The 26,460-nt window shown below is 38.1% G+C and overlaps 4 protein-coding genes and 2 long non-coding RNA genes across 7 annotated transcripts; 4 read left to right on the forward strand and 2 right to left on the reverse strand.

Annotated features, from left to right (window-relative positions):
* LOC137745141 (protein WAVE-DAMPENED 2-like) lies at positions 1-3,650 on the forward strand. 2 transcript variants are annotated; one of them, XM_068485032.1, is made up of 8 exons: positions 5-161; positions 835-1,118; positions 1,377-1,680; positions 2,136-2,221; positions 2,317-2,407; positions 2,502-2,573; positions 2,724-2,834; positions 3,126-3,650. In XM_068485032.1, exons 3-8 carry the CDS (start codon positions 1,381-1,383, stop codon positions 3,441-3,443), a joined length of 978 nt encoding a protein of 325 aa, XP_068341133.1. In that variant the 5' UTR covers positions 5-161; positions 835-1,118; positions 1,377-1,380; the 3' UTR covers positions 3,444-3,650. The 2 variants fall into 2 exon arrangements, with proteins under 2 accessions (XP_068341132.1, XP_068341133.1); XM_068485031.1 differs by lacking the exon at positions 835-1,118 and having other exon boundaries at positions 1-161.
* Positions 3,651-4,582: 932 nt separating this feature from the next.
* LOC137745156 (histone H1.2-like) lies at positions 4,583-5,693 on the reverse strand. Its single transcript, XM_068485057.1, has 2 exons — positions 5,526-5,693; positions 4,583-5,423 (listed from the first exon to the last, which is right to left on the reverse strand). Exons 1-2 carry the CDS (start codon positions 5,598-5,600, stop codon positions 4,875-4,877), a joined length of 624 nt encoding a protein of 207 aa, XP_068341158.1. The 5' UTR covers positions 5,601-5,693; the 3' UTR covers positions 4,583-4,874.
* A 4,196-nt stretch (positions 5,694-9,889) lies between these two features.
* LOC137744212 (small ribosomal subunit protein uS19x) lies at positions 9,890-11,659 on the forward strand. Its single transcript, XM_068484075.1, has 4 exons — positions 9,890-10,022; positions 10,155-10,303; positions 10,454-10,511; positions 11,217-11,659. Exons 1-4 carry the CDS (start codon positions 10,020-10,022, stop codon positions 11,463-11,465), a joined length of 459 nt encoding a protein of 152 aa, XP_068340176.1. The 5' UTR covers positions 9,890-10,019; the 3' UTR covers positions 11,466-11,659.
* Positions 11,660-11,766: 107 nt separating this feature from the next.
* LOC137744211 (probable WRKY transcription factor 74) lies at positions 11,767-13,062 on the reverse strand. Its single transcript, XM_068484074.1, has 3 exons — positions 12,354-13,062; positions 12,097-12,222; positions 11,767-12,014 (listed from the first exon to the last, which is right to left on the reverse strand). The coding sequence occupies exons 1-3, from the start codon at positions 13,037-13,039 to the stop codon at positions 11,885-11,887; spliced, it is 942 nt and encodes a 313-aa protein (XP_068340175.1). The 5' UTR covers positions 13,040-13,062; the 3' UTR covers positions 11,767-11,884.
* Positions 13,063-15,459: 2,397 nt separating this feature from the next.
* LOC137744185 (uncharacterized) lies at positions 15,460-18,096 on the forward strand. The gene is made up of 3 exons (XR_011069600.1): positions 15,460-15,725; positions 16,652-16,729; positions 17,845-18,096. It is a non-coding gene; the product is annotated as an uncharacterized lncRNA (long non-coding RNA).
* A 3,124-nt stretch (positions 18,097-21,220) lies between these two features.
* LOC137744160 (uncharacterized) lies at positions 21,221-23,474 on the forward strand. The gene is made up of 2 exons (XR_011069596.1): positions 21,221-21,420; positions 23,281-23,474. It is a non-coding gene; the product is annotated as an uncharacterized lncRNA (long non-coding RNA).
* The last annotated feature ends 2,986 nt before the right edge of the window (positions 23,475-26,460 follow it).

Raw genomic sequence — 26,460 nt, forward strand, 5'->3', positions numbered from 1 at the left:
ACACAATAATAGTATGAGAATTTGAGACCCTTTTTCTCAGCAGCCTGAGAGAAAGAAAGAGAAAATCATAAGAAGGAAAGAAAGAAGAAAACATCCATTTTCTTGAGAGACAGGGAAAGAAGGGGTTCGGAGATCTTGCCAGATCGGGACCAAAAAAAACTGTAAGAGAAATCTCTCTCTCTCAACCTTCTTTCTTGGTATTGCTCGTCTTCCGTGTGTTTGTGCTTCGTGGGATTTCTCAAATGTGCTTGTTTTGTCTTTCGATTTGTGCTTTTTTTTCTGCAAAGTTTTGAGCTTTGAGGCTCCATCTTTCATGGGTACTTCTCTGTTTTGACATTGTTAGCTGAAAACTGAGTTTTTGATTTGTTTTGGTGTATTTTTTGCTCAGAAATGAGAGTTTTTTCTTCTTTTTTTGGGTTAATTTAGCTCAGATTGCAAAAAGATGAATACTTTCTTTGTTTTTGTCAACGATATTGTGGTGGTTGGTTGCTAATGGAAGACATGGCGCAAAATCGAGTGCAGTGATGTTTTAGGATTCATACCACCGACACAATTAGTGGGGTTGTTATATTGTGGTTGTTGGTTATGGGGCTTGCTCAAATTTGTTTGGTCAACCAAATTTCTAATTTCCATCGTGATTTTTTTTTACCTTATAATTTAAGCTAACCCCTTTTACTTTAGCTTTTGTGATTCTTACTTTAATTTTTATTTGTTGGGTTCAATTCATTATTTAGATGTCTTGTCCCTTAAATTTTACCTAATTTGTCTCCTATTGTGTCTTTTCCAACGTGATTATAATAGTTTAACTGCTTTACATATGCGAGATTATAAAAGAAAAATGGCAAATTGAGGAGGTTCCGGTGACCGGTAAACTAATACGGCCGTCGGAATCCTATGCAAGAGTTCCTCCTCCGGCACCGGCACCTTGGATTGGCAAAGTACAATGCTTTTAAATTTTTTTTTTTCGGATTAGCAAATTACAATTCGAAGAGTGATCCACCCTGTTCGAATTGAAGATCCCAATTTTAAAGGCGAAATCTACAACGTGGATCACTCTTCCTAAACAAGAATTTATTTTAGTGGATCTTGTGTTTCCTTAAAAACTTTTCGAGTTGCAGGTTTGTAATTTTATGCACTATGCTGAAACATGGAGTACCTGCAATGCTTTTTGTTTATACTGTTTTGTGTATGTGCCCGCGTGCGCGCTTTTGTGTATCTTTGAATTCTGTCATCAGATAACATGTCTTCGGTCAATTTGAATTGTGTTTGAAGATATAATAATTTACTTGTAAACAAGTAATGCTTTGTTAGTTTGTCCGTGGTAATGCAATTTTCCTATAGTCTGGTGGTGCTCAGCTTGTAGCTTTCTTGTGCAGCGTCATGGGGAGGGAAGTTACTGGTATAAGGGCAGGGAACAGAGAAATGGAGAGGAAGGTGGTGGAGAAGAAGATTAACAGTGTCGTGGTGACATCAATTGGTTTTACTCGTGGTAAGGTCCGCGTTGCTCCCAAAGTTTCAGAAGAAAGCATTGAGTCAAAGGATTCCAAGGTGAAGGACCCTGTCAGAGAAAACGAAGTTGCTGTGGAATCTGAGGAGAAGCAAGATGTGCTGGCTGTGAAGAGTACAAATCTTGTTCAAAGTCCAGAGTCTCCGAATGCAGCGTCTCTGAAGAGTTCACAGGTAAAACCATAAAAACATTATATTTTTCTTTCACAGCTCTAAGGGATTCATCCACTGGTTCAAGTCAATTTGTTTATCATATATTGAACTTTGTTGAGGTTTTATACCATTTATGTGACGGCTTGGTTAGGTATGGCATATGTACAAGATTTTATGCCTGATCTAGCAAGTAAAAGTATAACTCATTGGGGTTATTACCTTTTTGTTTTTCGCAATTTTGCTACTGTGAGACATGCTCTGTAGAAGGTTTTGAATTACATGTTTATATGATCTTACGAAGAATGCCATCTCAAATACGAGTTTCAGTTAAGGAAGCTAAATTATCCTTTTATTCGGCTTGAAGTGCATCACGAAACTGAGAATAATTATGGACTTTTGCTTGTAAACGCTACTGCAGCGTTATTGTAGATTTGGGATGGTTCTATTTCATTTTTTTTGCCCCGTTTTCATTTCAGCCAACTTCTCAGTCGTCACAAGAGGGTGCGGAACATGATAATAAGAAGCATGCTAATGAAGAAGATAATTGGTCTATGACTTCCTCGTATCCTTGGTTGACATTTGAAATTTGAATTTATTTGTTTTACATATATATTAGAAATTGTTGATCACATTAGCATTATCCTTAACCAAGAACAGAACTGCTGCATCAAGAACACCTAATTTCAAGGTTACGGTTGGACAAGCTCCCACGTTTAGGATCTATGAGCGTATAGAGAAAAGGAAGGAGGTACTTTTATAACAAAACAAGTGACTGTATATCTTGAGAACTACTTTTAATCTGCACGATCTAATGTGTAACTGATGCGATTTCCTTCGTCTAGTACTACTCGAAGTTAGAGGAAAAGCACCAAGCTATGGAGGCAGAGAGAAGCCAGTGGGAAGCAAGAGCCAAGGTGCGTCACTTCCCTGTAGTATCTTGTATTTTCTTGCCATTAAGCATGGGTGTCATGCGGATCTGCGTTTTCTTTTGGGTGTTTATTCCTCCGCATGTGATGGGATCTGCTTGAAAACTCATTTTACGTTTTCCTTGATTACACTTTCAGGAAGAGCAAGAAGCAGCCATCAAGGTGCTGAGGAAGAGCATGGTGGTCAAAGCAAATCCGGTACCCAGTTTCATTTACGAGCCCCCTCCTCCTAAGACCGAACGCAAGAAGGTAGCTAATTCAAGTCTTGTCAGTTATGCTTGACTACTTTTGAGCTCTAAAACGTATTGAGATTGACCAAAAAGAGAAAAACATGATGCACATGTCAACCGAAAATAAAATTAAAGAACCGGGACTTGGAACCTGATTAAGTGTTTGATTATGCAATTAATCTGTATTCGAGGACTAGGATTTACCGTATCATTGGGAATAATCCTAGTCCGAGTAATGTAGCGATTCCTTGTACTAGCTGCACCTTTTTGTTGTGAAATGAACTTTTTTTGTGCTTGTATATGATTTCAGGCTCCACTCACTCAGCCCAAGTCCCCAAAATTTAACAGTCTAAGCCGGAGGAAGAGCTATGGTGATGCAATCACCAACTCATCCGCGGAGGAAAAAAAGAAAGGCTGTTCTCGGCCACAACGTCATAGCCTTGGTGCTCAGAAAGAAACTTCCCCCGCGGCTCCCAAAAGTAAGGCTCAGTCTGGAAGGCGAAACAGCCTTGGCGATTGCAAGACGAAAGACCATTCAAAACGCGAAAAGGAAACAACCGAAACATCTCCAAAGACCGCCGAGCAGACATCAGAGTCGAATCACGATGGACTCGAAAGCTGCTTCTAACGTCAAGTAGAAAAACAAAGGTGTTGAATTTGGCAGGTTTACCATTTGGATGTACCGAGGAGAAATAGCTTTTGTTTTACTTTCATCCACAAATGACTTGTTTACTTGGGTTTGTGTTAATTGTGAATTGTATATGGTTTTGTAAGTTAAACCGGTAACTGGTACATATCTCGTTATGTATAAAAATGAGTTTTCCTTTCTGTTTTATTTATTTGAGACGACTTAACATGTTTACTTATGAAGAATGAGTACGAGAGTAAATACATTTCCCGACTTTTTTCACGTTCACTAATACAAAGGGAATATAAAAATATGCGGATCTCACCTTAAATACATAATTTAAGACCAGAAATTTGATCAACTAGGGGAGTATTTGATCCAATTTTCATCATTTTTTTATTATTTGGCTTCTCTCGTTCTTGATAAGTAAACATGTTAATATGCCTGTAAAAATAGAGGAAAAAAACGTCAAAACCAGTGGAAGGTGAACTCGATAACGAAAATTCCACGTGCAAAAACATAAAACGACCAACTTTGAGAATATCTCACTTGTACTCTGTGTTCTTCAACTTTGATTCTATTTATCGATAAGGTCGAGTATTTAGCCTATAAACTCATCGTTTAGAGCTTTACTCACCCAAAAATTTGATACTTAAAATCTAAAATCGGAACTAGTAACGAGTTCAGACTAAAATTTGAAGATTAGGGGGGATGGTTGCCATTTCCTCAATGTTCATGTTTTCCGTTAATACAACATTCTGTGTTCATTTTATAACATGTATATCTGATACCGATAAATGTGTATCAAATTCCAATTACCCAATTTTGTGAATGTGTGTTAAACTCTAATTATCCAATTTTGTACCTTGTAAACACTTAACATAATGCAGATACGGATAAAACTAGTTAGTCAAGATTACCTGTTCCCCGAACCCTAGCACCCAAGCTCTATCCACAAACATAATCACTTAAATTTGTAAATTAATTAATATATCATCAATATAAAATAAATACGTTAATAAAAAAAATTAGAGAATTAAAAAAAACAAATTTTCTTCACGACTAATCAAAAAAAGGTATTTAGTGTTGTTAAAATTAGAATATGAAGAAAATTTGATGTAAATTGCAAAGCATTTTGGTTATCAATAAGCATCTCCATTCATCCTCTAAATTCTTCATACAGAAAAAAGTTACCAAATAACAACCGCCACAGTTGTTGGAAAAATAAAACCCTACAAATTCTGTGTCAACAAACTGTTTCTTCATTCCCAAACTACCCTTACTGCCCACACAAATTTACACAAACTACCCCTCTTGAAAACGTAACAAACCGATTTGTTTTTTCATTCCGAAACTCCCCTCACTCCCCGGACAAATTTACACAAACTACCCCTCTCGAGAAACGAAACAGACCGGGGCAGTTTCTAAGACTCACTTCTTCGCCTTCCTCGCCGGAGCCTTCCTCTTCACCGGCGACTTCACACTCTTCGGCTTCCTCACAGCCCTCGCCGGAGCCACCGGCTTCTTCGCCTTCGCCTTAGACTTCACCTCCGCCTTCTTCCCCGGCGACGTCCTTGTCGATGTTCTCGCCGCCTTGGAAGCAGGTTTGGCCAAGGCAGCAATCGCCTTCACCTTTGGCTTCGCAGCCGCCGGCTTGGGCTTAGAAGCTACCGCTTTCGCCTTGGGCTTCGCAGCCGTTTTGGACTTCGGCTTAGCGACCACCGCGGCCGACTTCTTAGGCTTGGGCGCCGCGGCCGCTGCCTTCTCTTTCGCCGGAGCAGCGGAGCGAACGGGAGGCAGCTTGAACGAGTTCTTCACCTTGACGAGCTTTCCGGCAGCCACGAGCTTCTTCAAATGGTTGAGCAGAAGCTTCTTGAAGGTCGGCGGCAGATTCTTGTGCTTCTCCTCCACGAACTTGGTGATCGCATACTGGCTCGATCCGGTCCTATCCTTCAACGACACAATCGCCGCCGTGATCATCTGAAAGCCACACAAACAAAAGGTCGCAATTAGCCTCCGAAAACAAAAAGCACCAGGTAAAATCGTAGATTAAACAAAAACACCGATTTTCCGATCACATACCTCGACGAACGGCGGGTGAGCGGGCGGCGATCTCGCCTTCTTGGCCTTGGCGGTGGAGACGTCAGTTCCAGTCATGGTTGTTGACACGACGATTTGACTCCGTTAACTCGGAAGCGGAATCGGAACGTTCTTCTCAGACTTCGATAGAGAAAAATCAGAAAACGGGAATTGTGGACTGGCAGATGAGGGAGGAGGTGGTTTATATGGGGAGGAATTGAGGGGGAGATGCTGAGCGCTGATTGGTCGAGAGCAGTGCGATCCGGATCGAGAAATCTGTAAGCGTTTAAACGTGGGTCGTCGGATCTCGGAGTTATCTGCGGTTGGGATGAGAGTTTGGCGCGTGAGGCGGACGGGATTGACTGCTTTTGTACGGAGGCGCTTTTTGTTTGGGCGGTGAATTTTTCAAAAGAGTTTTTTGGGTGTGTTTCTAAGTCGATTTGTAATGGGTGTAACTTCGGTTGTAGTTGATGGATTTTAGTGAGCTTTTGATGGGTGTTAAGGTTTGAACCTAAGCTTTCTAATGAGCTTTTGTTTGTTGGATTTGGAATTGGGGTTTGGGAGAAATTTGGATTTGAAGGTAGACTGATCAGAACTAGGGTTTAATTGGAGTTTGTTTGGGTTTGATTATGTTTTGCGATAATGTTTTGAAGGCATTTGGTATTTTTGGGTGTTGGATTGTTGTAGGCTTGCGGAGGAGTGAAATGGTTAAAGAATTGTGAAATTCTGACAATAAATGAGTTGCGAAATGTCGATCAGAAAGACGATGAAGTTGAACATGTGTTTGAATAGTGTGATAGCCCGTCGTGCTTGAATTTCAGATGAAACGAATGTAGTTGTGTAACTTGTTATGATTTGATTCATCCAGTGCAATTCTATTCATATTTATGGTTCTTCAAGTTAGTCTTAAGCTTTGTAATAATTCAATCGTTAACAATCACGTCATATGGTTTAGCAAATTTGGCCTAAAAATATGGTATCCCTAGTATTATTCTGATATTTATCATTCACTTTATTGTATAAAGTTATAAACCTCACAATCGGAACAATTAATTTGAATTGAAAACTGTTAGTCAAACAAATTTACAGTTCATCTTGTATTTATTATAACCGTCAATTTGTTCGACACATATAGATAACTAAACGGGCTTCAAATCGAATGATTTTTTTTTAAAATGATCCTTAGATGATGATACAAAGAATGAACTGTTCTGATTCTCGTCATTGTACAATAAAATGATGTCACGTTAATGTGATATGGGAAGTATTGTCCATCCATGTCTCCTTTCATTAATGGCAGATGACATTTTCTTCTAAAACAACTATTCATTACATGAAAATTTTATTTATATGACAACCCTTGTTCAATGCACATGGATTAATAAAGAATCTTAGTGCACAGAGAACCTTTGAATGATGATTGTGAAAATGAACAATTTCGATTATGACGTGTACGATACAAATTTGATAATCACAATTACGTGCATACATATGTGCTTGTTAAAATTTGATTAGCATCTAGTTTCCATAAAATCTAGTAACTTAGAGTTTATTTGAAAAGTGCTTTTAAAATGATTCATATAATAAGCACATAACTGGTGCTTCACTTATAAAGCACTTCAAGTGCTTTTGGAACTCAAAAACATTTTTTCCAAAAACGTTTTTAATCATTTTAAATGCACTTCCAAATGAACCCTTGTACACATTAGGCCTAAGAACTTCAGTTTCTTGCCATGACATGTTCAAACTCTCACGTCTAATTGTCCTTGGCTGTTGGCTTGGCTCCCCTTTTGAGTTTTTGGAATCATGCCCCATGTCACTAACTCACTAACCCTAATGTTGAGATTTGGTTAAGATATAGGGTCGACTTCCTCAAGTAACAAGTCATGCTCGAGCTTGGTAACAACGGTTGGTTAGACGCTCTGTAGAGATCTCAGTACGACGGAGCGAAGTTGAAAGCCGGAACAATAACACTAATCGGAGAATGAATTCGAACTTTCTCACAAAATTGAGATTAACTTAGACTGACAAATGCATCAACAACAAAATTACTAAATAAGTCAAGGTTCCCCCGTAAACAATTGGAAGTTTGGAGAGTAACCTAATTACTTATAAGCATATGTAAAATCTCTTCACTTTCCGATGTGAGATTCATATACTCAACACGTCTACTCACAAGTGGTGAATTTTCAAGTTAAACACTTGAACAACACAAATCGAGTGGCACATATTTGCCAACCTGCTTTTATACCACACATAAGCTGAGATTCCATCATAAAACCCATTGACAATATGAGAATTACATGGAAACTTATGGAAACTAACTTAATTTATAAAATTAAAAATAAGTTGTTTAGGATTGCTTCTATAAGAAGCACCTTTACTTAGAGGTTTTGATAAGTGCTTTCATTAGAAATGCAAAAAAAATTGGAAATTGTTCATAGCACTTCATAAACCTAAATGTGCACTCCCAATTTTCAATACTTAAATATAAAAAAAAGAAAAAAAAAATTACTCGTACAAAGAGTGCGTAATTGAATTTTTAGGATAGCAATAATCGTTCCTTATAAATTTTACAAAAAATTCAAGTGTTTTTTTATAGAGCGCTTCTGTGATCTGAAATTTTTTAAAATTTTTGCCAATCACTTTTAAGTTTTTAACTATCATAGGGGCTTGTTTTGAAGTGATTTTAAAATGATTGAAACCACTTTTAGTGAAAATATTTTTTAAACCAATTTTTATTAAAAATGTAAAGAATTCTTGAAAAAGCACTTTAAGGATTTTCTGCAAGAAGCACATAATTAGTGTTTTTTGCAGGAAGCACTTCAAGTGTTTTTTAAACCAAAAAGCACATAATTAGTGTTTTTTAAACCAAAAAATATTTTCTCTAAAAATACTTTCAATTATTTTTGAAGTACTTTCAAACGAGCCATAAGACCCTTTGAACCTAAGGCCATCTCTAATTGAAGGAGGGCCAAAATGCTCCTTTTAGCCCCATAGCCTTGCAAGAAATTATATTTTAATAAATAATATCATACCATATTTTATACCATCTCCAACCGAGGAGGCCAAAGGGTCATAGGCCAAACATAACCCTTTGACAAAAAACCATCTCTAATCGAGAGGGCCAAAGGCCAAAGGGCCATAGGCCAAACATAATTTATTATTTTCATTGAATTAATATAGTTACTTAAATTAAACTACCATATTAAAATAAGGTTTTCAGACATATTTTGAGTGTCACTTGTCGCCCAATGAATAAGCCTCTAAATTTATTATCTTTATATAATCTCAATAATTTTTTGGATAGGATTTCGAGTGACACATGTCGCTAACGTGAGTAACTCTCTAGATTTCTTATCTTTATGTAATCTCAATAATTTTTTGAAAAGAATTTCGAGTGACACGTGTCACTAAAATGAGTAACTCTCAAGATTTCTTATCTTTTTGTAATCTTAATAATTTTTCGTATAGGATTTCGCACGCCATGTGTCGAGATATAATTGGTTGTGCAAATTTTAGATAAGATTCTTATTTACGTGACACTTCTTATCTTCCGCTTCCAATGTTAATAAATTGGCTAGATATTAGGGTAGAATTCACACACATCTTACCTTCACTTGTTTGAGAACTACCCTTGACACTATCTTCTGAGACTCATCTATAAGCCCTGCAAAGAGCTTCATCTTTTTTTCGGGTCCAAGCCCTTCCTTTCATTGCAGATGTGACAATTTGAAAATTATTGAAAAAATTAAAGGAAAGATTATTGGAATAGGTAAGAGAATAGAATGTGAAGAATTGAAATAAAATGAGGTAAGATAGTTTGGAATGGTCAAAAGTATGTGAGAAATGGTATAGGAATGACTTAGGTATTTATAGGAAAAAAATTAGAATTTTTTTTTTAAATTCGTCAAAAAAAAAAAAATATATATAATTCCAACAGTAACCTAACAACAACATGACGTCAGGTAGCCATTGACATTCAAATGAGCTGAGTTGTAGGGCTGGCAAACTGTCAAGCTTGACATTCTGGCATTGGAAGGCTGGGCTACATGGCTAGTGGGTTGGCTGCTCTTGACCATCCCTTTGGTTGGTTTTCCCATGTTTTTGGTTTTCCCATTTTTTGCTAGGTGGGGACCACGAGCTATTTGGTCTAACCCTCGATTGGAGACGATTTTCGTATCAAACGGGCTATTTTTAGCTCTATAACTATTTGACCGAGTCGGCTGGAAATGGCTTAATGAGAAGCAAACCAAACAAATAGGCCCAAACTTGATAGGCAAGCCCGAGGGAGGACCAGAACGGACTCCATACGAGTACACTTTCAAATAGATATTCGGGGCGGACCCAACTCCTCCGAAGCTCCACCAAATAATCCATTAAATCGGAGACCTTTATATACCCAACCATAAAAACCCTAATCTCCCCACTTCCTCTGCAACTCCACCAGTCGCCGACCTCCCTGCGAATTAGGGTTTCTCTTCGTCTTCGGCAAACATGGTGAGCTCAGACCTCTTTCTCTAACATTGCATTTCCCAATCAACCCTTTTATTTACTTCCAATTTTCTAACTTTTTTGTACGATTTTTGCGGGAATCAATCTGACTGCTCGCGGTGGTTTTTTGTTGGTTAGGCGGATGTGGAGGCTGATGTTGCGGCGGCAGGAGTACCGAAGAAGAGGACGTTCAAGAAGTTCAGCTTCAGAGGCGTCGATTTGGATGCGCTTCTCGACATGTCGACTGATGAGCTTGTTAAGCTCTTTCCTGCTAGGGCTCGCAGAAGGTACACACAGATTCACCTTTTGTATATAAATACGTATAAATACCTGTACTTGTATGTATATATGTATCTATTGATACCTATAAGCCTTTGCAATTGGTTTTGGTTATGCTGAATGATGTTCTGTTTTGGTGGGTGATGAATTGGGTTCAGGTTCCAGAGAGGTTTGAAGAGAAAGCCAATGGCTTTGATCAAGAAGCTGCGCAAAGCGGTAAAATTTCTTATCTTTTCGGCCTCTGTTTCGGTTATTTTTCGCTTAATTTGGCAGACATTGCTTGGATTATTCAGTAACTGTTTGGTGTTTCGAATTACGGGTTTAAATTTGTGATCAATTAGTTGTCTTAATTCTCAGCTTATGAATTTCGAGTACTTTATTGTGATGATTGAAAAGTTCGTATAGAACTAAACTAGAAATGAACGGAATTGAAATTCATTTTATCTTGGAGTAGATGAACTTGTTTCATATGAGCGCGGAGTAGATGAACTTGTTTTTGTTTGTTTGTTCATCGACATCGGTACCTTCATTAGAATCCTTAATTTATGTGAATCATGTTATTGTACATATTGCACAATCTGCAACGATATAACTTTTCTTTTACGAACATTTGTTCCAACTCTATTGCCTTGCCATGTTTCATTTAAGACCAAGCTTCTGATGCAGTGCAGATTCTCAAATTTTAGAGTTGAATATGTCTTACCAGTGTGAGATTCTTGTATTTGCGCCTTAGTATTTCATGCTACAACAAATGGTTTCGCTTAGTATTCTGTGTTTGGACTTCTGTTATGTTCGTGTGATTCTAGTAACTTGTTAAGACCGAGTTTATCTTTGTTTGTATAAAGTTTTCGGATAAAATGTGCTTATAATTGTGATTGTGTATTTGTATTTATTGTTGGTTTTTGTTGTTTTTTGGAATAGAAAAGGGAGGCCCCACCTGGTGAGAAGCCGGAGCCAGTTAGAACTCACCTCAGGAACATGATCATTGTACCTGAAATGATTGGTAGCATCATTGGTGTGTACAATGGCAAGACCTTCAATCAGGTTGAGATTAAGCCTGAGATGATCAGTCATTATCTTGCTGAGTTCTCCATAAGTTACAAGCCTGTCAAGCACGGAAGGCCCGGTATTGGTGCTACTCACTCTTCCAGGTTCATTCCCCTTAAGTGAAGTTTCTACCTCCTCGATCACTTGTTCCTTCCTTACTCTGATGTTGAGCGGATTTTATTAAGTTTGGATTTGGATTTCCCGTCATGGATATCTTTTGAATGTTTTATCATTTTGTAAACAATGACAAAGTAGACCGGCTTGTAGGATCTTATCGGATAAAGTTTTTCTTTCAATCAAGTTTTTTAGTTTCTGAACGAATGTGTTTCATGATGACTATCCGGGTTCATGTCGTGGTAGAATTTTTGTTTCCGTAAGGAGGCTTCAAAAGAAGTGAACGTTAAAAATAGTGCTTTTCATAAACTCCAAGTTACTACATTTCACATGAAATACTTGTTAGCCTATGTTCGTCCTGTAAGGATGCTCTTCACGGCTAGAACTTTCCTGCAATGGGATGTCTGGCGGTATTCCACGTCACTGCCTCACTGGGCGGATTGTGAATGCTTATGCTCGCCTTGGTAGGTGACTACGAGCATTGCAGGGTCTTCAAGGCATCTCTGCACATGTTTCCTCGCAGGACAGCCTCTAATGCTGCTGCATTGGTAGTATCCCCTACATCAATACCCGTCATGGTCAGATTGGAAACCACCATAAAAACTACAGCTTGTCTGGGTAGCAAAAGTAGAACCGTTACCTCGGATACGAGGAGCCCTTGATCGGCTTCTGCCCGTACTTCCTCCACGAATACTCGTCGGATGGAATGTCTGAAATCTTGTCACTAATGGCAGGGACCTTAAAAGATCTTTTCTCCTTCAGTTTCCTGTTAGCAAAACAACATTAATCTTACTAATCAAATAGTGTAGACCTGTAAACGTGAGTGCACTCGAGTTATAATCCTTAACTTGCAATTTAGATTAATTTAAAGTAGAATATCTCATAATCAAAACTCGCCTCTTATTTGGAAAGTGGCATTTGCCACTGCTGCCACATTCCGCACTCCCATTTTCCACCACATCAAAGCACCTCCTTTGCTGCTGGGAAATCTGACCGGAAACCCAAGGCACACCACCTATTAACCGAAAGGAATCTCTGCCGGTGGTGGCGGCACAGCCGCCTATGCTCAAACATGACATGAACGATCTGGCCGACGTCGTGGAGGTTTTGCAGCTAGAGCTAGACCTATCAAACGCAAGGTTGATGCCACTGTTTCTCCCAGAGAACACCATTTCATCCCTATATTTCACCCGCTGGGGGTGAAACTGTAATTTTGTTCTCTCTTCCTGGTGCTGTTGCAAAGTTTTTGTTTTGGGAACTGGGCTTCCAAGAAAAACTTTTTCTTTGTGAGGGGTTTTAGGGAAAGTAGGAGGGGAGAACTGGAGGGGTTTTGGTGAAGTATCTGAATAATTAGGGGCATCTAAGAAGATATTGTGAGGGAGAGGTAGTGGATTTAAGTTTTTCTTCAACTTTCTCACTCTTCCTCTTCCATGGCTGAGGAGAGAGAGAACTCTCTTGAACTTGAACACTGCCACCTCAGTCTCCGCCTGCAAAAGCTTACATGGTTTTGGTTGCCACAAGAGATTCAGAACTCTGTGGCAGCTCTCAACTGCTGCTTTGTTAGCTGCCTCAACCTCCTCCATTCTCTCTCTCTCTCTCTCTCTCTCTCCCTCTCCCCCTCTCTCTCTCTCTCTCTCTCCCTCTAAATTCTAAAAACCTTGCCAAAACCAGATTGAGAAGTACCCAAGAAAGAGAAAAGGTTGGGGGTTTTAGTTTTCGGAGGAAGCTTTCCAACTAAAAACGAAATAATTATCAGACGACCTGGTACATGACCTCGAGTTTTTACAGTTTTGGGTTTACTGTGGCTTAGAAAATTTACCAAAAGTACAGTACCGAGTACTGCTATCCATGCTTTATTGAGCGAGTACAGATGCCCTATCTGATCTGTCTAGCTTGCTGCACTATCTACCATAGCCGTTACAGACTGTAAGGCATGCAGCGACGTCGATAGACGTGGCGGCATATGATTCATTTTGCGACAATGTGGTGCATAGGACCCTTCATCGTTTGGCTGCCGTACTCGCTTACATGATTATGTCTTGCAACTATTTCATTACGTGACAAAGTTTTTATTAGACGGGTAATTCACGTTTTAAACGCACGAGAATCATTAATTGATCGGGTTGCAAGAGAAAATCTCTCTACACTAAGAAGACTCAAGTTATTTGGTCGGGATCACTGTAGGAGACGAAACTTCGATAAGAATGTCTGGCGAAAGCAACTCTCACAGTAAATGAAATTATAGTGAAATTTAAGTCAAACCAGATAACTTCCCACAAATGAGTCGACATAATTAGAATGCCCTTACACAAGCTTTTCTCTATCCATTTGCACATGTGAAAGTAACACCACCAATCGATCCAAAGAATTTCTCCTTGTAGTCTTTGGCCTTTTTTTTGCCACGTTTTTTTTTTTCAAGTTTTAACTAATTTTCAATGAATTGAAATGAGAAATTTACAAGGATATCATATTTTGAGGACATTTTTTTGGGGACAAATTTGAAGACATTATTGATCAAATATTAACAGCATATCAACAAAATTATGAAAAGTGATTATTTCAACAACTAAGTTTTGTCAGACCAACGCATTTTTCAGTTATCTAATTGATAAAATTTGAGGTGACAGTTTAGTGCTTAAGGTAGTGGCAAATGTTGGAAATTCAATAGGGTTAGGTAATGATCTTGTGATCAACTTGTGGTTATTGTTCAAGTAAGATCTAGTAAATTGATTAATTGATTAGTGGTGGTGCTATTTACACTTTTTTTTTTTTACCTTTCACACACACATACACCTCTCAATTTTTTGTTGTCGGATTGAATGAAATGAAGAGTATCAAAAGACAGAAATTAACAAGAAGCGTGTAGGAGGTAAAACATGTGTGTGGATAGCACTACCATTGATTAATTGCATAGTTAATGAGTTTCTTTCACTTGGAATCCTCAATATAATAGTTGGTATACTGGGGTGTGCTCTCGACATACTGAAAAATATCTCCCTTAGTAAAATAGTAGTTGTTAATCAAATGGACAAGTGAAATGCATAATGTAGGTGTTAGGCAAATGAAAACTGGCCTAGTAAATTATTGGTGATCCAAAAGTCACACACCTTTTGGAATTTTTTGGTGGATATATAGTAGATGATTTTGAAATGACATTAGCAGAGATAGAATTAGGTCATCTTGCACTAATCTCTGATATGATGGGTTAATTTATTTATAATAATTCTCGTAGGAAGTCTTTCAAAATGAAAAGCAAGTTTATAATCTTGTATTAGTGGGGTATAATCAAAAGTTGCATGTATAAATTATAAAATAAAATATGATTAATGGGGCAAATAAGCAATAATTGAGCTGCCCATACGATAAAGGGATGTGAAAATAAATTGGTATCGAATTCGTCATTAATGAAACTAGCCTAATTCCAACATGGCACCACAACTGTTCTTAGCTAGGACCACACCGGTTCCAACATAGTTTTGTTATTTTGCATTTGCATTTAAGGACCTGAATTCGATTTTCTCTCTCTTCCTATCGCTAGTATAAAAAAAATTGACATGGAATAATGGGTCTAGTGCGTCTTGAATTCAAACTGTCCTCTTTTTCTAAGTATACATTAGCGTAGAATATCGATTTTACTAAAAAAAAAGTGCATTTTTGTTCACCATTTTTAAGTAGTAATGCTCACCACTTTTATCATCATTGAATGAGTTTAAATTTTGAGATTTTTATCTATACACTACACAAATTGCGATATTTAAAATCATGACAAATAGGGTGTTGAGCCCGTAGAACAAGTTTAAAATTTGAAATTTATATCTATCCAGTACACAGATTACGATATTTAAAATCATCTAACAGTGATAAATAGGGTGATGAGCCCATTATATGAGTTTAAATTTTAAGATTTATGTCTATACATTAGACTGATCGCAATATTTAAATTTATTTAACAGTAATAAATAGGATGATAAATTTCATCACCACCCGTGCTGAGCAAAAATATTTCAAAAAAAAAATGTGAGTCAAAAGTGTAAACATGAAATGGGCTCATGGCGGATACCATCGTCCGTCGGGCGACAAGGAAACCCGTCTTCTCCTTCTCATTCTTTTCCCCCGCGACCAAAACGACGACGCGCAACGGAACCCCTGCGATCGTGGCCGAACCGGTTCAGAGGAATCAAAACAACGACGAAGCTTGATCGCATGGATTACAACGATTCACGGCGTAGAAGCGATTTAATCTTTCGTTAATCACATGGGAAAATCCTGGTAAAACCCTAAACGGTAATCCTTATTGGCAATGTTTTGTGAAATTTGGATTGCTTAATTATTGGGAATTTAATTCAATTTTGTTAAACACATGGCTAATTAAATTCAGTTTGAATTGATTGCGAATGCAACTGTACGTATTTCTTGGAAGTCAGTTCATGTTGGATAGGGATATATATCAGAAGCAAATAATAATTTAATGGAATTTATCTGTGTACTGTTTTTTGCTTTTGTCGAAAAAATAAATTACTATCGAACTCTCTTTTTACAAGATTAGAAAATAATAACTACAACTTACGAGTGAAAAAGAATACTACTTTACTATTACCATAGTATTGAGTTGCTGTAGGGAGAGGCGGATCCATTCAGGGACCCAGATGGTCCCGTCGTGTAACAAATTAGAACTGAAATACTAGGAACTGAAATGTTGGTCCCTATGTAGTATTGGGAAATTGAAGTTTTGATACCTCATAATTCTTCAATTTCGTTGATAAGTAGTACACGAAAATATTCACATGTTAATGGAGTTTCAAAGCGTTTTATCGAATAGTTTGAAGGTTGGTATCTCATTTACTTTGTTATTGGATTTACATGTTTTCGCGTCTCTATGGTTTCTTTTGTTCACTAGTCGATCTGAGGCGAATTATTTCGTATCAATGTATCAGCACGAATGCTGTTAAAAAAGTACATCATAAAATGACACAAGCACTGGTATTTGCAACTAGCAAAACATGAATTCTACAATGTCCTGGCGACCCGTATTTGCCATCTGTTTTAAGTTCTGCGGATGTTTGAGCCTAGTTCACGAGCTTTTTCTTTCTGTTTTTGGTTGGTTCGTATGAGGCAAATGAGCTTCATGTCACCCGTGTTTTATTTACAACTTAAACGTCCATTTTCGTCTGAGTTTGCAATCTCATTGTTTGCAGGTGCCTATTCACTTTGGTATTTTGGTGCCCTCTGATGTTCTTGTATCCCAGACTCCCTAGTGCTTTGTGTGAAACAGAGTAAGTGAGTTACAATTGGCTCTGGTCTATTATGTTCCTGCTATGTGTAAGTTTTATCGCTAGTATTTATACGATAACTTCTTTTCTCAAAATTTGTTTGCAATATTTTTTTGTTTATTCGTGAGTTATGGCTTGAATTTTGGTTCCTAAGTTTCATTTTGGCTGTCGTTGGAGAAGTTATGCAGTAACTCCCCCACCCCCTTCCTTCGTGCGGGTATAGTTTACGTCCTGTGGATCTAGTTGGGAACTGGTTATGTGACATCGCACATCGCTCAGGGGAATGATCCTTATATGTATATTCCCATCCTTACCTAGCACGAGGCTTTTTGGGAGCTCACTGGCTTCGGGTTCCGTAGGAACTCCGAAGTTAAGCGAGAAGGGGGCTAAAGCAATCCCATGATGGGTGACCTATTGGGAAGTTGCTCGTGAGTTCCCAAAAACAAAACCATGAGGGAATGGTAAGTCCAAAGCGGACAATGAACGGGCCTGGGAAGTGATCCGCCCCGGGCCGGGATGTGACAATTTGGTATCAGAGCCTAACGCTGGCTGCGTGTGTGCCGATGAGGACGTTGGGCCCCTAAGGGGGGTGGATTGTGACATCCCACATCGCCTAGGGGAGTGATCCTTATATGTATATTCTCATCCTTACCTAGCACGAGGCCTTTCGGGAGCTCATTGACTTCAGGTTCCGTAGGAACTCTGAAGTTAAGCGAGAAGGGGGCTAAAGCAATCCCATGATGGGTGACCCACTGGGAAGTTGCTCGTGAGTTCCAAAAAACAAAACCGTGAGGGAATGGTAAACCCAAAGTGGACAATATCGTGCTACGGTGGTGGAGCGGGCCCGGGAAGTGATCCGTCCCGGGTCGAGATGTGACAGGTTACATGCTTATCTGGGTTTGGAACCCTGGTCCTTTGAAAATGCTAACCGGAAAATAAATTCTAACAGGTTTTGATCGGAGATATTAATTTCCCGGAATTTTTTTGCGTAGTTTCTTTCCGATTAAGTGTTAGTTTTGGAAGGGAAAAGCTGTTATTTTGTTTTTGTAAAAGTTGATGTGAGTTTAGGTTTGAATTGGAGAGATGCTTAATGGAACTTTGGATGGGTGAATTTGCAGGCTTCACGAAGTATCACCGTCGCAGATCAATGTCCAGATCAGTGTATCCCATTTTGCATCATCTGAATTGATCAAGTTATCGCAACACAATTTCGTTTAAAATGTTTGTTGTAAAACTAGTATACGATAACTGTAGAAGCCAAATCACCAGTAAGGCTTAATATTGTAGCCTTACCGTCAATGAGTTTCCTAAAATTAGGTTATTGGACGAGAACCATCACCTGAATGGTTCGGTCCAAACAACAAAAATGTTACGTAAGTGGGGAGATGAGGGAAATTTTAATTTTTGAACGACATTTAGCGGCGACTTTCTTAATCGCCTCAAAAAACAGATTTACCCACGGCCAGCGACAATTTTTGTCGTCGTAAAAGGAATTTTACATTTTGAAGATATTAAAATGGTCAAGAAAGGTCAGAAAGTCGTCGCTAAAACTAACAAACCGCCGCAATAGATGAAAATCGTCATTTTAAATTTGGAGTTGCCAACTTTTTGCCGATTCAAGTGTTTTTCCTTCTGTTTTCTGCTAGACATTTATCTTCTTCCCCTTAAATTCTACAGGCAATTTAGTAAAACCATGAAAGAAGCATTTATGCCTCTTTTTCCTGATGTTATATTTGCAATCGTAATAGAAAGTAACGAAATAGTGTGTCAAATATGTTTATTTGCAACTAATGCTACTGGGAATTATGACATATTTTCCAATCTATTATCTGAAGCATGCATGCAAGGCGTTGCAGCCAAATTATGTACACACTGCGAATGATCAGCGGTGATCTTTCTGTTTTCGGTTGTTCGAGCCCTTCCAGCTCGAGTCTTAGGCAATCATGGCGGCGGCCGCTGGTGGGATCCCTGGCAACTTAATAGATAGATATTTCTTGATGAAAACACCACCGAGAACCATGCATGTGCTTCGTGTTCGAGTGGTAGATCTATACATGGAAGAAGTAATCAGTTAGTTGTTAGATGTTTTGACTTGTAATGAAATATTTCCAGGAGATCTTGGTATCTGTAGTTTCTTGGTCATGGATTTTCTTATTAGTGGTTGATTAATTATTGTTAAAACTAGTGAATCAAGTCCTCTCATTTTGCAGTTATGTCCTGGCTTCGTATGCTCATTTCCCTTGGGATGCTGAAGAAGAAGATATTGAAAAGAATCAAGGGGTTCAACGTGAAACCGACCGCAGCCACACCCTCGCCGAATTTCTTCTCCTCACCACTCTCCTTTAACTGCAGCCGCTTAATCAAGTCTCTGTCTTGTAAGATAGTTGAAATAACAAATTAGCTCATGTATCATAAATAACCTCTACCTTTTCTCCTTTTATTCCATATATATATATATATATATGTATGTATGTATGTATGTATCAATGTATTAAAAAACGAAGGCATAAGCGAGGCGTTTCATGGATAGCCCTGCTTAGGCAAAAGCCCTTCAAGCTTGTGGTGAAGCCTCACATAACCTAACTTTTTTGATATATAATTATATATATAATGATAAAATGTATACATGTCTTTTGAGATTTTTAGGTATATTAAACATTATCTTTCTGCTTATCTTTTAGTTTTTTTAATACCTATCAAATAATATAATTAAAAAAACTTAAAAAAACTTAAAAAGAAAGAATATACTTAAAGAATATGCTGTAACAGCTGTTAGAAAAGTGAAAAAAAAAAAAGAGAAAAAAAAGCCAATAAGTTAACCTAGATTTGAACCAAATATTTTTCATATTTCCGCAACTTTTATACAAAACTGACGCCCAATCCAATGCTCGCCCCCGACGAAGTTAGGCTAGTTTTTCGCCTACTCCCACAAAACAGAGGCAACAAGTCACCCGTCCAGCCTCTGAGGCCACCTAGGAGGGCCCCGAGGCGAGTATTTTAAAACACTGATATATATATATATATATATGTATGTATGTATGTATATATATATATGTATGTATGTATATGTATCTACATATATTACATGCTGTGGTGGTCATCTTCGTGTTGTTAATATGCTCCGTTCAAATTAGAAAAGACTAGGCTGACTTTCTGGATTTCCCTTTGTATTATTCTTGAAATAATAAAGGGGTTTTATATATGCATGATGTGTAAGCCTCTGCGAAATATCTCTCTCCAGTCTCCACTATATGAGCTTTAGAAGGGAAAGGACAGTCCCTTTTCGAGGTCCTTCTCATCCTTTCATCCATTGGAGAGACATTATGGGCGGCTATCTGCTTAGATCAGCTCTTATATGGAACGAAATTAGTACCGAGTCCAGTGAGTCTAGAATATTTGTCTAGGCGACAAAGTGAGGAAATTATATTGTAAGGAGATTGATGAGGAATTGGGTTAGGCCACACAATGAGTCATTCATTAAGTATCAAACTCAACATAAATATAATACGTTATCATCATCCATGTGAGCTAATTTTAGACCTCTAACTAATAAAAGAAGAGTATCACTAGACCCTAATACTAGTTATTCAACCCACAAGGGGCTCGAGACCACCGTTCTGCATAGCTCCGTCACTGTTTTTAGTCGAGATCACCCAAGTTCCTACGTAGCTCCGCCATTTCCATCTTCATTTTGAGGACTTGAAATCGTTTTTCACTCTCTTACTACATAGCTTGTATCAAAATACAATAAAACCTATCAATAATATTATTTATAAAGCAATAACCTCCTTATGGTCATAAAAAATTATGGTCCCAATTTGGGCCAGTTACATATAGAAATAAACTTTACACTGTAATAAGTTATAATTTTTCGAGGTCCCGTTTTAAGGAAACGTGTCTCTACATGTTAATAATTGTCAAGAAGTACAAAAATATTTGAAATCACAAATAAAAGTTTAAGATGAACTAAAATATTTCTCTAAGTTATCTTGGATAATGCTTTATTTTTTTAAAGTTGATGGTTTAGCTTCTCAAACATGTTTATAGCCTTTTGGAATGAAAATTTAGTATTTTCTTACTGTCATTCTTAGGATTATCTCCTTCCACTTCTTGTTTAACTAAAGCACACACAACTTGACATTAGTCACTCACATATCGAAATATAGAAATTTTGAAGTGCACAATCAAATATTTTGAGTGCTAATAACGATTCCATTACTTTTCTAGTCAATACTTTTTGGTCAATTTTTTTTTTTGACCCCTCTTTTATTTTGTTTATTTTTTAATCTTGAAAATTTGTATGCTCCACTACCAAGTCAAAAATAATATGTTTTAACTAAGTAACCGTGACTATATAAAGGTTTTACTATAAAAGAAAAAGAAAAAAAAATTAAAAAGAAAATGAAAGTGATTTAAAATAGTGGGCCGAAGTGCAAAGTGTAAACGTGAAATGGGCTCAAAAGGGAATACCGTCGTCCGTCGGGCCACAAGAAAACCCGACTTCTCCTTCTCCTTCCTTTTCCTCTCCACTCCAGAACTTTGACGACCAAAAGGACGACGTGCAACGTTCCTTGCGATCGTGGCCGGACCGTTTCAGAGACATCAAAACAACGACGACCCTCTTTCGCATGGATTACAACGATTCATGGCGTGGAAGCGATTAAATACTTCCTCAATCGCCAGGAAAAGTCCTGGTAAAACCCTGAAACGTAATCCTTATTAGCATATTTTGTGACATTTGGATTGCTATATTATTTGGTTATTTAATTCAGTTTAGTTAAACAAATGGCTAATTAAATTCAATTTGGATTGATTGCAAATGCATTTGTATGTATTTCTTGGAAGTCAGTTCGTGCTGGATGGGGATTCTTCATAAGAATTAGATGAATGGCTAATTAGATGATTTAATGGAATTTATCTGTGTTTTTGCTCCGAAATATAGTAGGATACAACAAGGGAGGGTCATAAATTTTTTTTTGGGTTACAGATGATGGGATAATCTGCACTATATTCTAAACTATGGGCAGAGAGGAGGGTTTGAAACGCTGGATGCAATGGGTTGAAGTGGAAGGCCGAATCCACCAGGGTGGATCACCGGTTTCAATTTTGTCCGAAAGTACTACACGAAATTATTCACTTGTCCTGGAGTTTTAAAGTGTTTGATGAAACCAACAAGTTATTCCTTCTCGAATAATTTGGACTGATATCTCATTCATTTGTCTTTTTTTTGGTTCGATTTTCATGAACTTTGTGTGTATATGGTTTCTTTAGTTCACTAGTCTACAACAACAACAACAAAGCCTTTTCTCACTAAGTGGGCTCGGCTATATGAATCCTAGAACGCCATTCCGCTCGGTTCTGTGTCACTAGTCTGAGGCGAAAGATTTTTGCATCAATGTATCAGCATGCGTGAGCGCTGTAGAAAAAGTATATCATAAAATAACACAAGCACTCGTATTTGCAACTAGAAAAACATGAATTTTTGCAGTGTCCTGGTGACCTGTGTTTGGCGTCTGTTTTAAGTCCTGCAGATGGTTAAGCCTTTACATTCCAGAGGCTTTTTCTCTGTTTTTGGTTGGTTCTTATGAGGCAAAAGAGCTTCATTTCACCCATTTTTTATTCAGGACTTAAACGTAAATTTTGAGTCCAAGACTCCGAATTTGCATCTCATTGTTTGGAAGTGCGTATTTCTTCATTCTGTTTGGTTGTATTTAGCATAGTCAGGAAATCAGTCGAATATGATGTGCCATGTCTTGTTTATAGCTTTTGGGGCTCTATTCACTTTGTGTTCTGGTACCCTCGGGTGCTCATCTGTCCTAGACTCCTACTTTGTGTGAATCAGAGTAGGTGAGTTACAACTGACTCATGTCATTTCCGTTTCCTGCTATTTGTGAATTTAAATTCCTTGTATTTGTGCAATATTCTCTTGCTTAATTATGTTTATTTGGGAGTTAAGGATTTAGTTTCTGTTTCTTATTAGTTGTAGTTTGGTTTTTTTTTCCTGAGCAGTTAAGCAGTACCCTTTTTTTTTTTTTTTTTTTCTTTTTCGCCTCGTGTAGATTGCTTTCTGGGGAGTATAGTCTACTAAGTTCTGTATCGATTCTCTGAACCGAGTCTTAGATCTTGACCTGGTCTACTTTCTGTGGAGTTAGTTGTAAACTGGTTACATGCTTTTCTGGGTTTTTGACCCTAGTCCTTTGAGAATGCAAAACTGAAAATAAATTCTAATTGGTTTTGATCGGAGATGTTTTATGATATACGTCTTTGTTCGATTTTCATTTTGTTGGTTTTTGCAGTGATTTTCCTAATGTCCTGGAATTTTTTTACATATTTTCTCAATGTCCTTGTATTCTTTACGTAGTTTTTTTTTTTTGGCGAAGATATTTTCTTTTACGTAGTTTGGGAAAATGAGAATATATGTTTTTTTTGGTGAAGATATTTGGTCACGTATTTTTTACGTAGATTGGGAAAAGGAGAAGCTGTTATTAGAAGTTGATTTGTGAGTTTCGGTTTGCTTTGTAGAGATCCTTGATGGAACTTGGGTGAATTTGCAGGTTTCAACGCGTCACCGTTGCAGATCAATGTCCAGTTTATTGAGTCCCAATCGTCCAGGCATAGCAGTGCATTTCGAATCATTTGGATCGATCAAGTCATCGTAATGCAATTTCGTTTAAAATGGTTGTAATAAAACTTTGAAAGTACGATAACTAATTTGGAAGCCAAATGACCAGTAAGGCTTAATATTGTAGCCTTAGATGGAGCCTTCAAAGAGGCACCTAAAGTTAGGTTATTGGACGACAACCACCACCTCAATGGTTTGGTCCAAACAACAAAATATTTACCAAAGAGGGCAGACAGGAAGATTTTAATTTCTGCAGGACTTTTAGCGGCGATCTTTTTGACCGCCGCAAAAACATTCTTTTGCCACAACTAGTGACAATTTATATCGTCGTAAAAGACATTTTCCGGTTTTTTAAATACTCAAATAGTCACTAAAAGTCAAAAAGTCGTTACTAAAACTATAAAACCGTGGCAACAGATCCAAAATCGTCATTTTAAACTTAGAATTGCTAACTCTGTGCTGATTCAAGTGTTTTTGTTTCTGTTTTCTACAAGACATTTATCTTCCTCCCCTTAAATACACGGGGAGTTAAGTAAAATCATGAAAGAACTATGTTATGTCTCATTTTTCTGATGTTATACCTGCAATCAAAGTAGGAATTCAATCAAATAGCTTGCGAAGTACGTTTATTTGCAACTAATGCTACTGCGAATTATGGCATGCTTTCCAATCTATTATCTGAAGCATTCATGTAAGACGTTGCAGCCAAATTATACCCATTTAATTCATAAGATTAATTTTAATCTTCGAGTAGGTCTCACAACAAGAATTCGCAAAGCCTTCGGCGTAGCGCGATGTATCAACAAAGCCGAGCAAAACAATCACAAATAGTTTACACAACTAAGACACGTATCTACTTGCGGATTTAAGTTTGGAATGCATATTTGCGATGGTGAGAGTCATCAATATCAGCTTGAGCTATAGCAAGCAAGCACAAGCATGCGCATCAAATTCACAGCCTTGACATATTTTCCAAATTTTTTTTTCTACAGGATCGATGCAAGACGTTGCAGCCAAATAGCGAAACGGATCTACAACGACGTTGGGGGTAGTATTGGTGTTAGATCAGTGGCCAGCTCTGCCGTTTGTAAAATTTCCATCTTTTTATGCTACATTCTAGTTTTTTGGATTGGGGTTTAGGGTTTAGAAAATATAATCAGGCTCACAATGTATGAAACTCAGAAATCTTTGTTTGTTTCTCGAGAAAGTATGACACGTCCCGATTCTGATGTCCGGAGGGATATCAAGATGGTCACGTGCTGGCCGACACCCGAAGGTGACGCAAGCCATTTATGAATGCAAATGCTGAGGACTTGCACCTAATTTGTAGCAAGATAAAAGAATGTGACAAAAATAATATTTCAACAATGAATTCACAATGATAATGCATGGCATGATCAGAGCATATTCTAAATTAGATTACAACGGAAGGTGTTATTACACGAGTGATCAAGCAGAGGGGATAACACGATGTCACTGGTAGGGGAATGCCTCGTACGTTGGATCGTAGTTCTCGTTCCTATGTCCTGAGGGGGCGCAAAACAAACATGAGTGGACCAAGTTGATATATATATATATATATATATGTATGTATAATACTGAAACTGTTAATGAACATACTAACCCCCAAAGTTTTATGAAAACTAATAGCATAATAAGTGATAGGTTTTCCGAAAACCCTAGCATACCATAAAATATCTCATAAAACAAATCTCATATATAGTTCAAAGACATCTTCATAGTATAAAGTCATCCATCATCTATACTATAAAGAAGTGTGTGAAAACATGTTCTAAATAGTATATCATCATCCATCAGATAACCTACAAAGAACATGGGTTTGATAGAAAATATGGTATTCCGAAATAAGCTTAGTATATCATGATAATCAATTTCTCATAAAACGTTCACAAAACGTATTATGTAAATCATGCTTTTCATGTATGCATTTCTACTATTAAAACATGCATTTTAGAAGGGGTCCACTCATATATACTTCGTCGAAGTAGAGCCGTACGAAATAGGAATAATGGAAACGTCGCTAGTAATTGCACCTAAACACATAAATGGGTACAATTAATAAAACTATACTCAAACGATTTAATTTAGGAAAATGGACATCAGAAATGGATCAAGGACGTCAAAATTAGCCTAGGAGGGGTTCCGGATGAAAACCCGAAAAAATCAATGTTGACCGATGACCAGTCAACGGTCAACGTTAAAAGGAAGTCAACGGTCAACGAGTTCGGGTCAGGTCAAAGTCAACGGTCAATGAGTTATGGTCAGACCGATTTAAGGTTGGATCTGGGTCACGGGTTGGGCTTAAGGTTTTTGGGTTTTTGGGCTTATGGGTCTTTGGGCTTGGGCCCAGGTTCACATGGCCCGAATGGCCTGAGTTTTTGGGTAAAAAGGTGAATGGGCCTAAGGCCCTAAAGGAATTAGCCCAAGGGCCTTTGGGTTTTAGAACTTACTAAATAAAATAATAAATAAATAAAAGGGTTGGGTTGGGTTTCTAACGGGCCTAAGCCCGAGTCCTAAAACGGCCCAAATGGCCCTTGGTCTGAATAGGTTAGAATGAACCAGCCCAACGCCCTAGGCTCAACGGAAACAAAAGGCGCTGGAGCTTCCCTAGCTCCGATCGACGGTAGAACCAAACCCTAGACTCCGATCTAGGTGTCAAATTAAAGAGGGAGGTGAGAGGAGTAAGATGGTACCTTGGGTTCGCTGTGGAACAACCGGTAGTGGCTGGAATCTGGGTTTGGTGTCCTCGCGATTAGCAGGAGGTTTTGGGTGGATTTGAGCGTCCCGGAGCTTGCAGTGACGAGGAGAAGTGAAGGAAGGAGAGCACGAAGGTGATGGTGGCGGCTGTCGTCGGGATGGCTTGAGTGTGCCTGGGTGGATGGGGGAGAGTGAGTGCGAGAAAGATAGAAAAAGTTGAGAAAGAGAAGTGAAAGTGAGAGAGAGAGAAAAGAGAGATCGAGGAAAGAGAGAGAGATAGTGATGAGTTAGGGGGGCAGCCACGTGGCAGCGCAAGGGAGAAAGAGAATTCAGATAAAGGGTCCATATTAAAATCGGATAAGGGACCAAAATGTAAAAATCAGCAAACCTTTGG

The sequence above is a fragment of the Pyrus communis genome, chromosome 9, assembly GCF_963583255.1.
Source record: "Pyrus communis chromosome 9, drPyrComm1.1, whole genome shotgun sequence".
Classification (NCBI taxonomy): Eukaryota; Viridiplantae; Streptophyta; class Magnoliopsida; order Rosales; family Rosaceae; genus Pyrus; species Pyrus communis.

What these genes read in the sequence shown, in the direction of transcription:
- LOC137744212 (XM_068484075.1), top strand. An exon ending in CCTGCTAGGGCTCGCAGAAG is followed by an intron (nt 10,304 to 10,453) that starts GTACACACAGAT and finishes AATTGGGTTCAG; the next exon opens with GTTCCAGAGAGGTTTGAAGA. An exon ending in TCAAGAAGCTGCGCAAAGCG is followed by an intron (nt 10,512 to 11,216) that starts GTAAAATTTCTT and finishes TTTTTGGAATAG; the next exon opens with AAAAGGGAGGCCCCACCTGG.
- LOC137744211 (XM_068484074.1), bottom strand. Translation starts at nt 13,039, where the DNA reads ATGGAGGAGGTTGAGGCAGCTAACAAAGCAGCAGTTGAGAGCTGCCAC. An exon ending in TGCCACTTTCCAAATAAGAG is followed by an intron (nt 12,223 to 12,353) that starts GCGAGTTTTGAT and finishes TTTTGCTAACAG; the next exon opens with GAAACTGAAGGAGAAAAGAT. An exon ending in AAGGGCTCCTCGTATCCGAG is followed by an intron (nt 12,015 to 12,096) that starts GTAACGGTTCTA and finishes GTATTGATGTAG; the next exon opens with GGGATACTACCAATGCAGCA.
- LOC137745156 (XM_068485057.1), bottom strand. Translation starts at nt 5,600, where the DNA reads ATGACTGGAACTGACGTCTCCACCGCCAAGGCCAAGAAGGCGAGATCG. An exon ending in CTCACCCGCCGTTCGTCGAG is followed by an intron (nt 5,424 to 5,525) that starts GTATGTGATCGG and finishes TGTGGCTTTCAG; the next exon opens with ATGATCACGGCGGCGATTGT.
- LOC137745141 (XM_068485031.1), top strand. Translation starts at nt 1,381, where the DNA reads ATGGGGAGGGAAGTTACTGGTATAAGGGCAGGGAACAGAGAAATGGAG. An exon ending in AATTGGTCTATGACTTCCTC is followed by an intron (nt 2,222 to 2,316) that starts GTATCCTTGGTT and finishes AACCAAGAACAG; the next exon opens with AACTGCTGCATCAAGAACAC. An exon ending in AGTGGGAAGCAAGAGCCAAG is followed by an intron (nt 2,574 to 2,723) that starts GTGCGTCACTTC and finishes TTACACTTTCAG; the next exon opens with GAAGAGCAAGAAGCAGCCAT.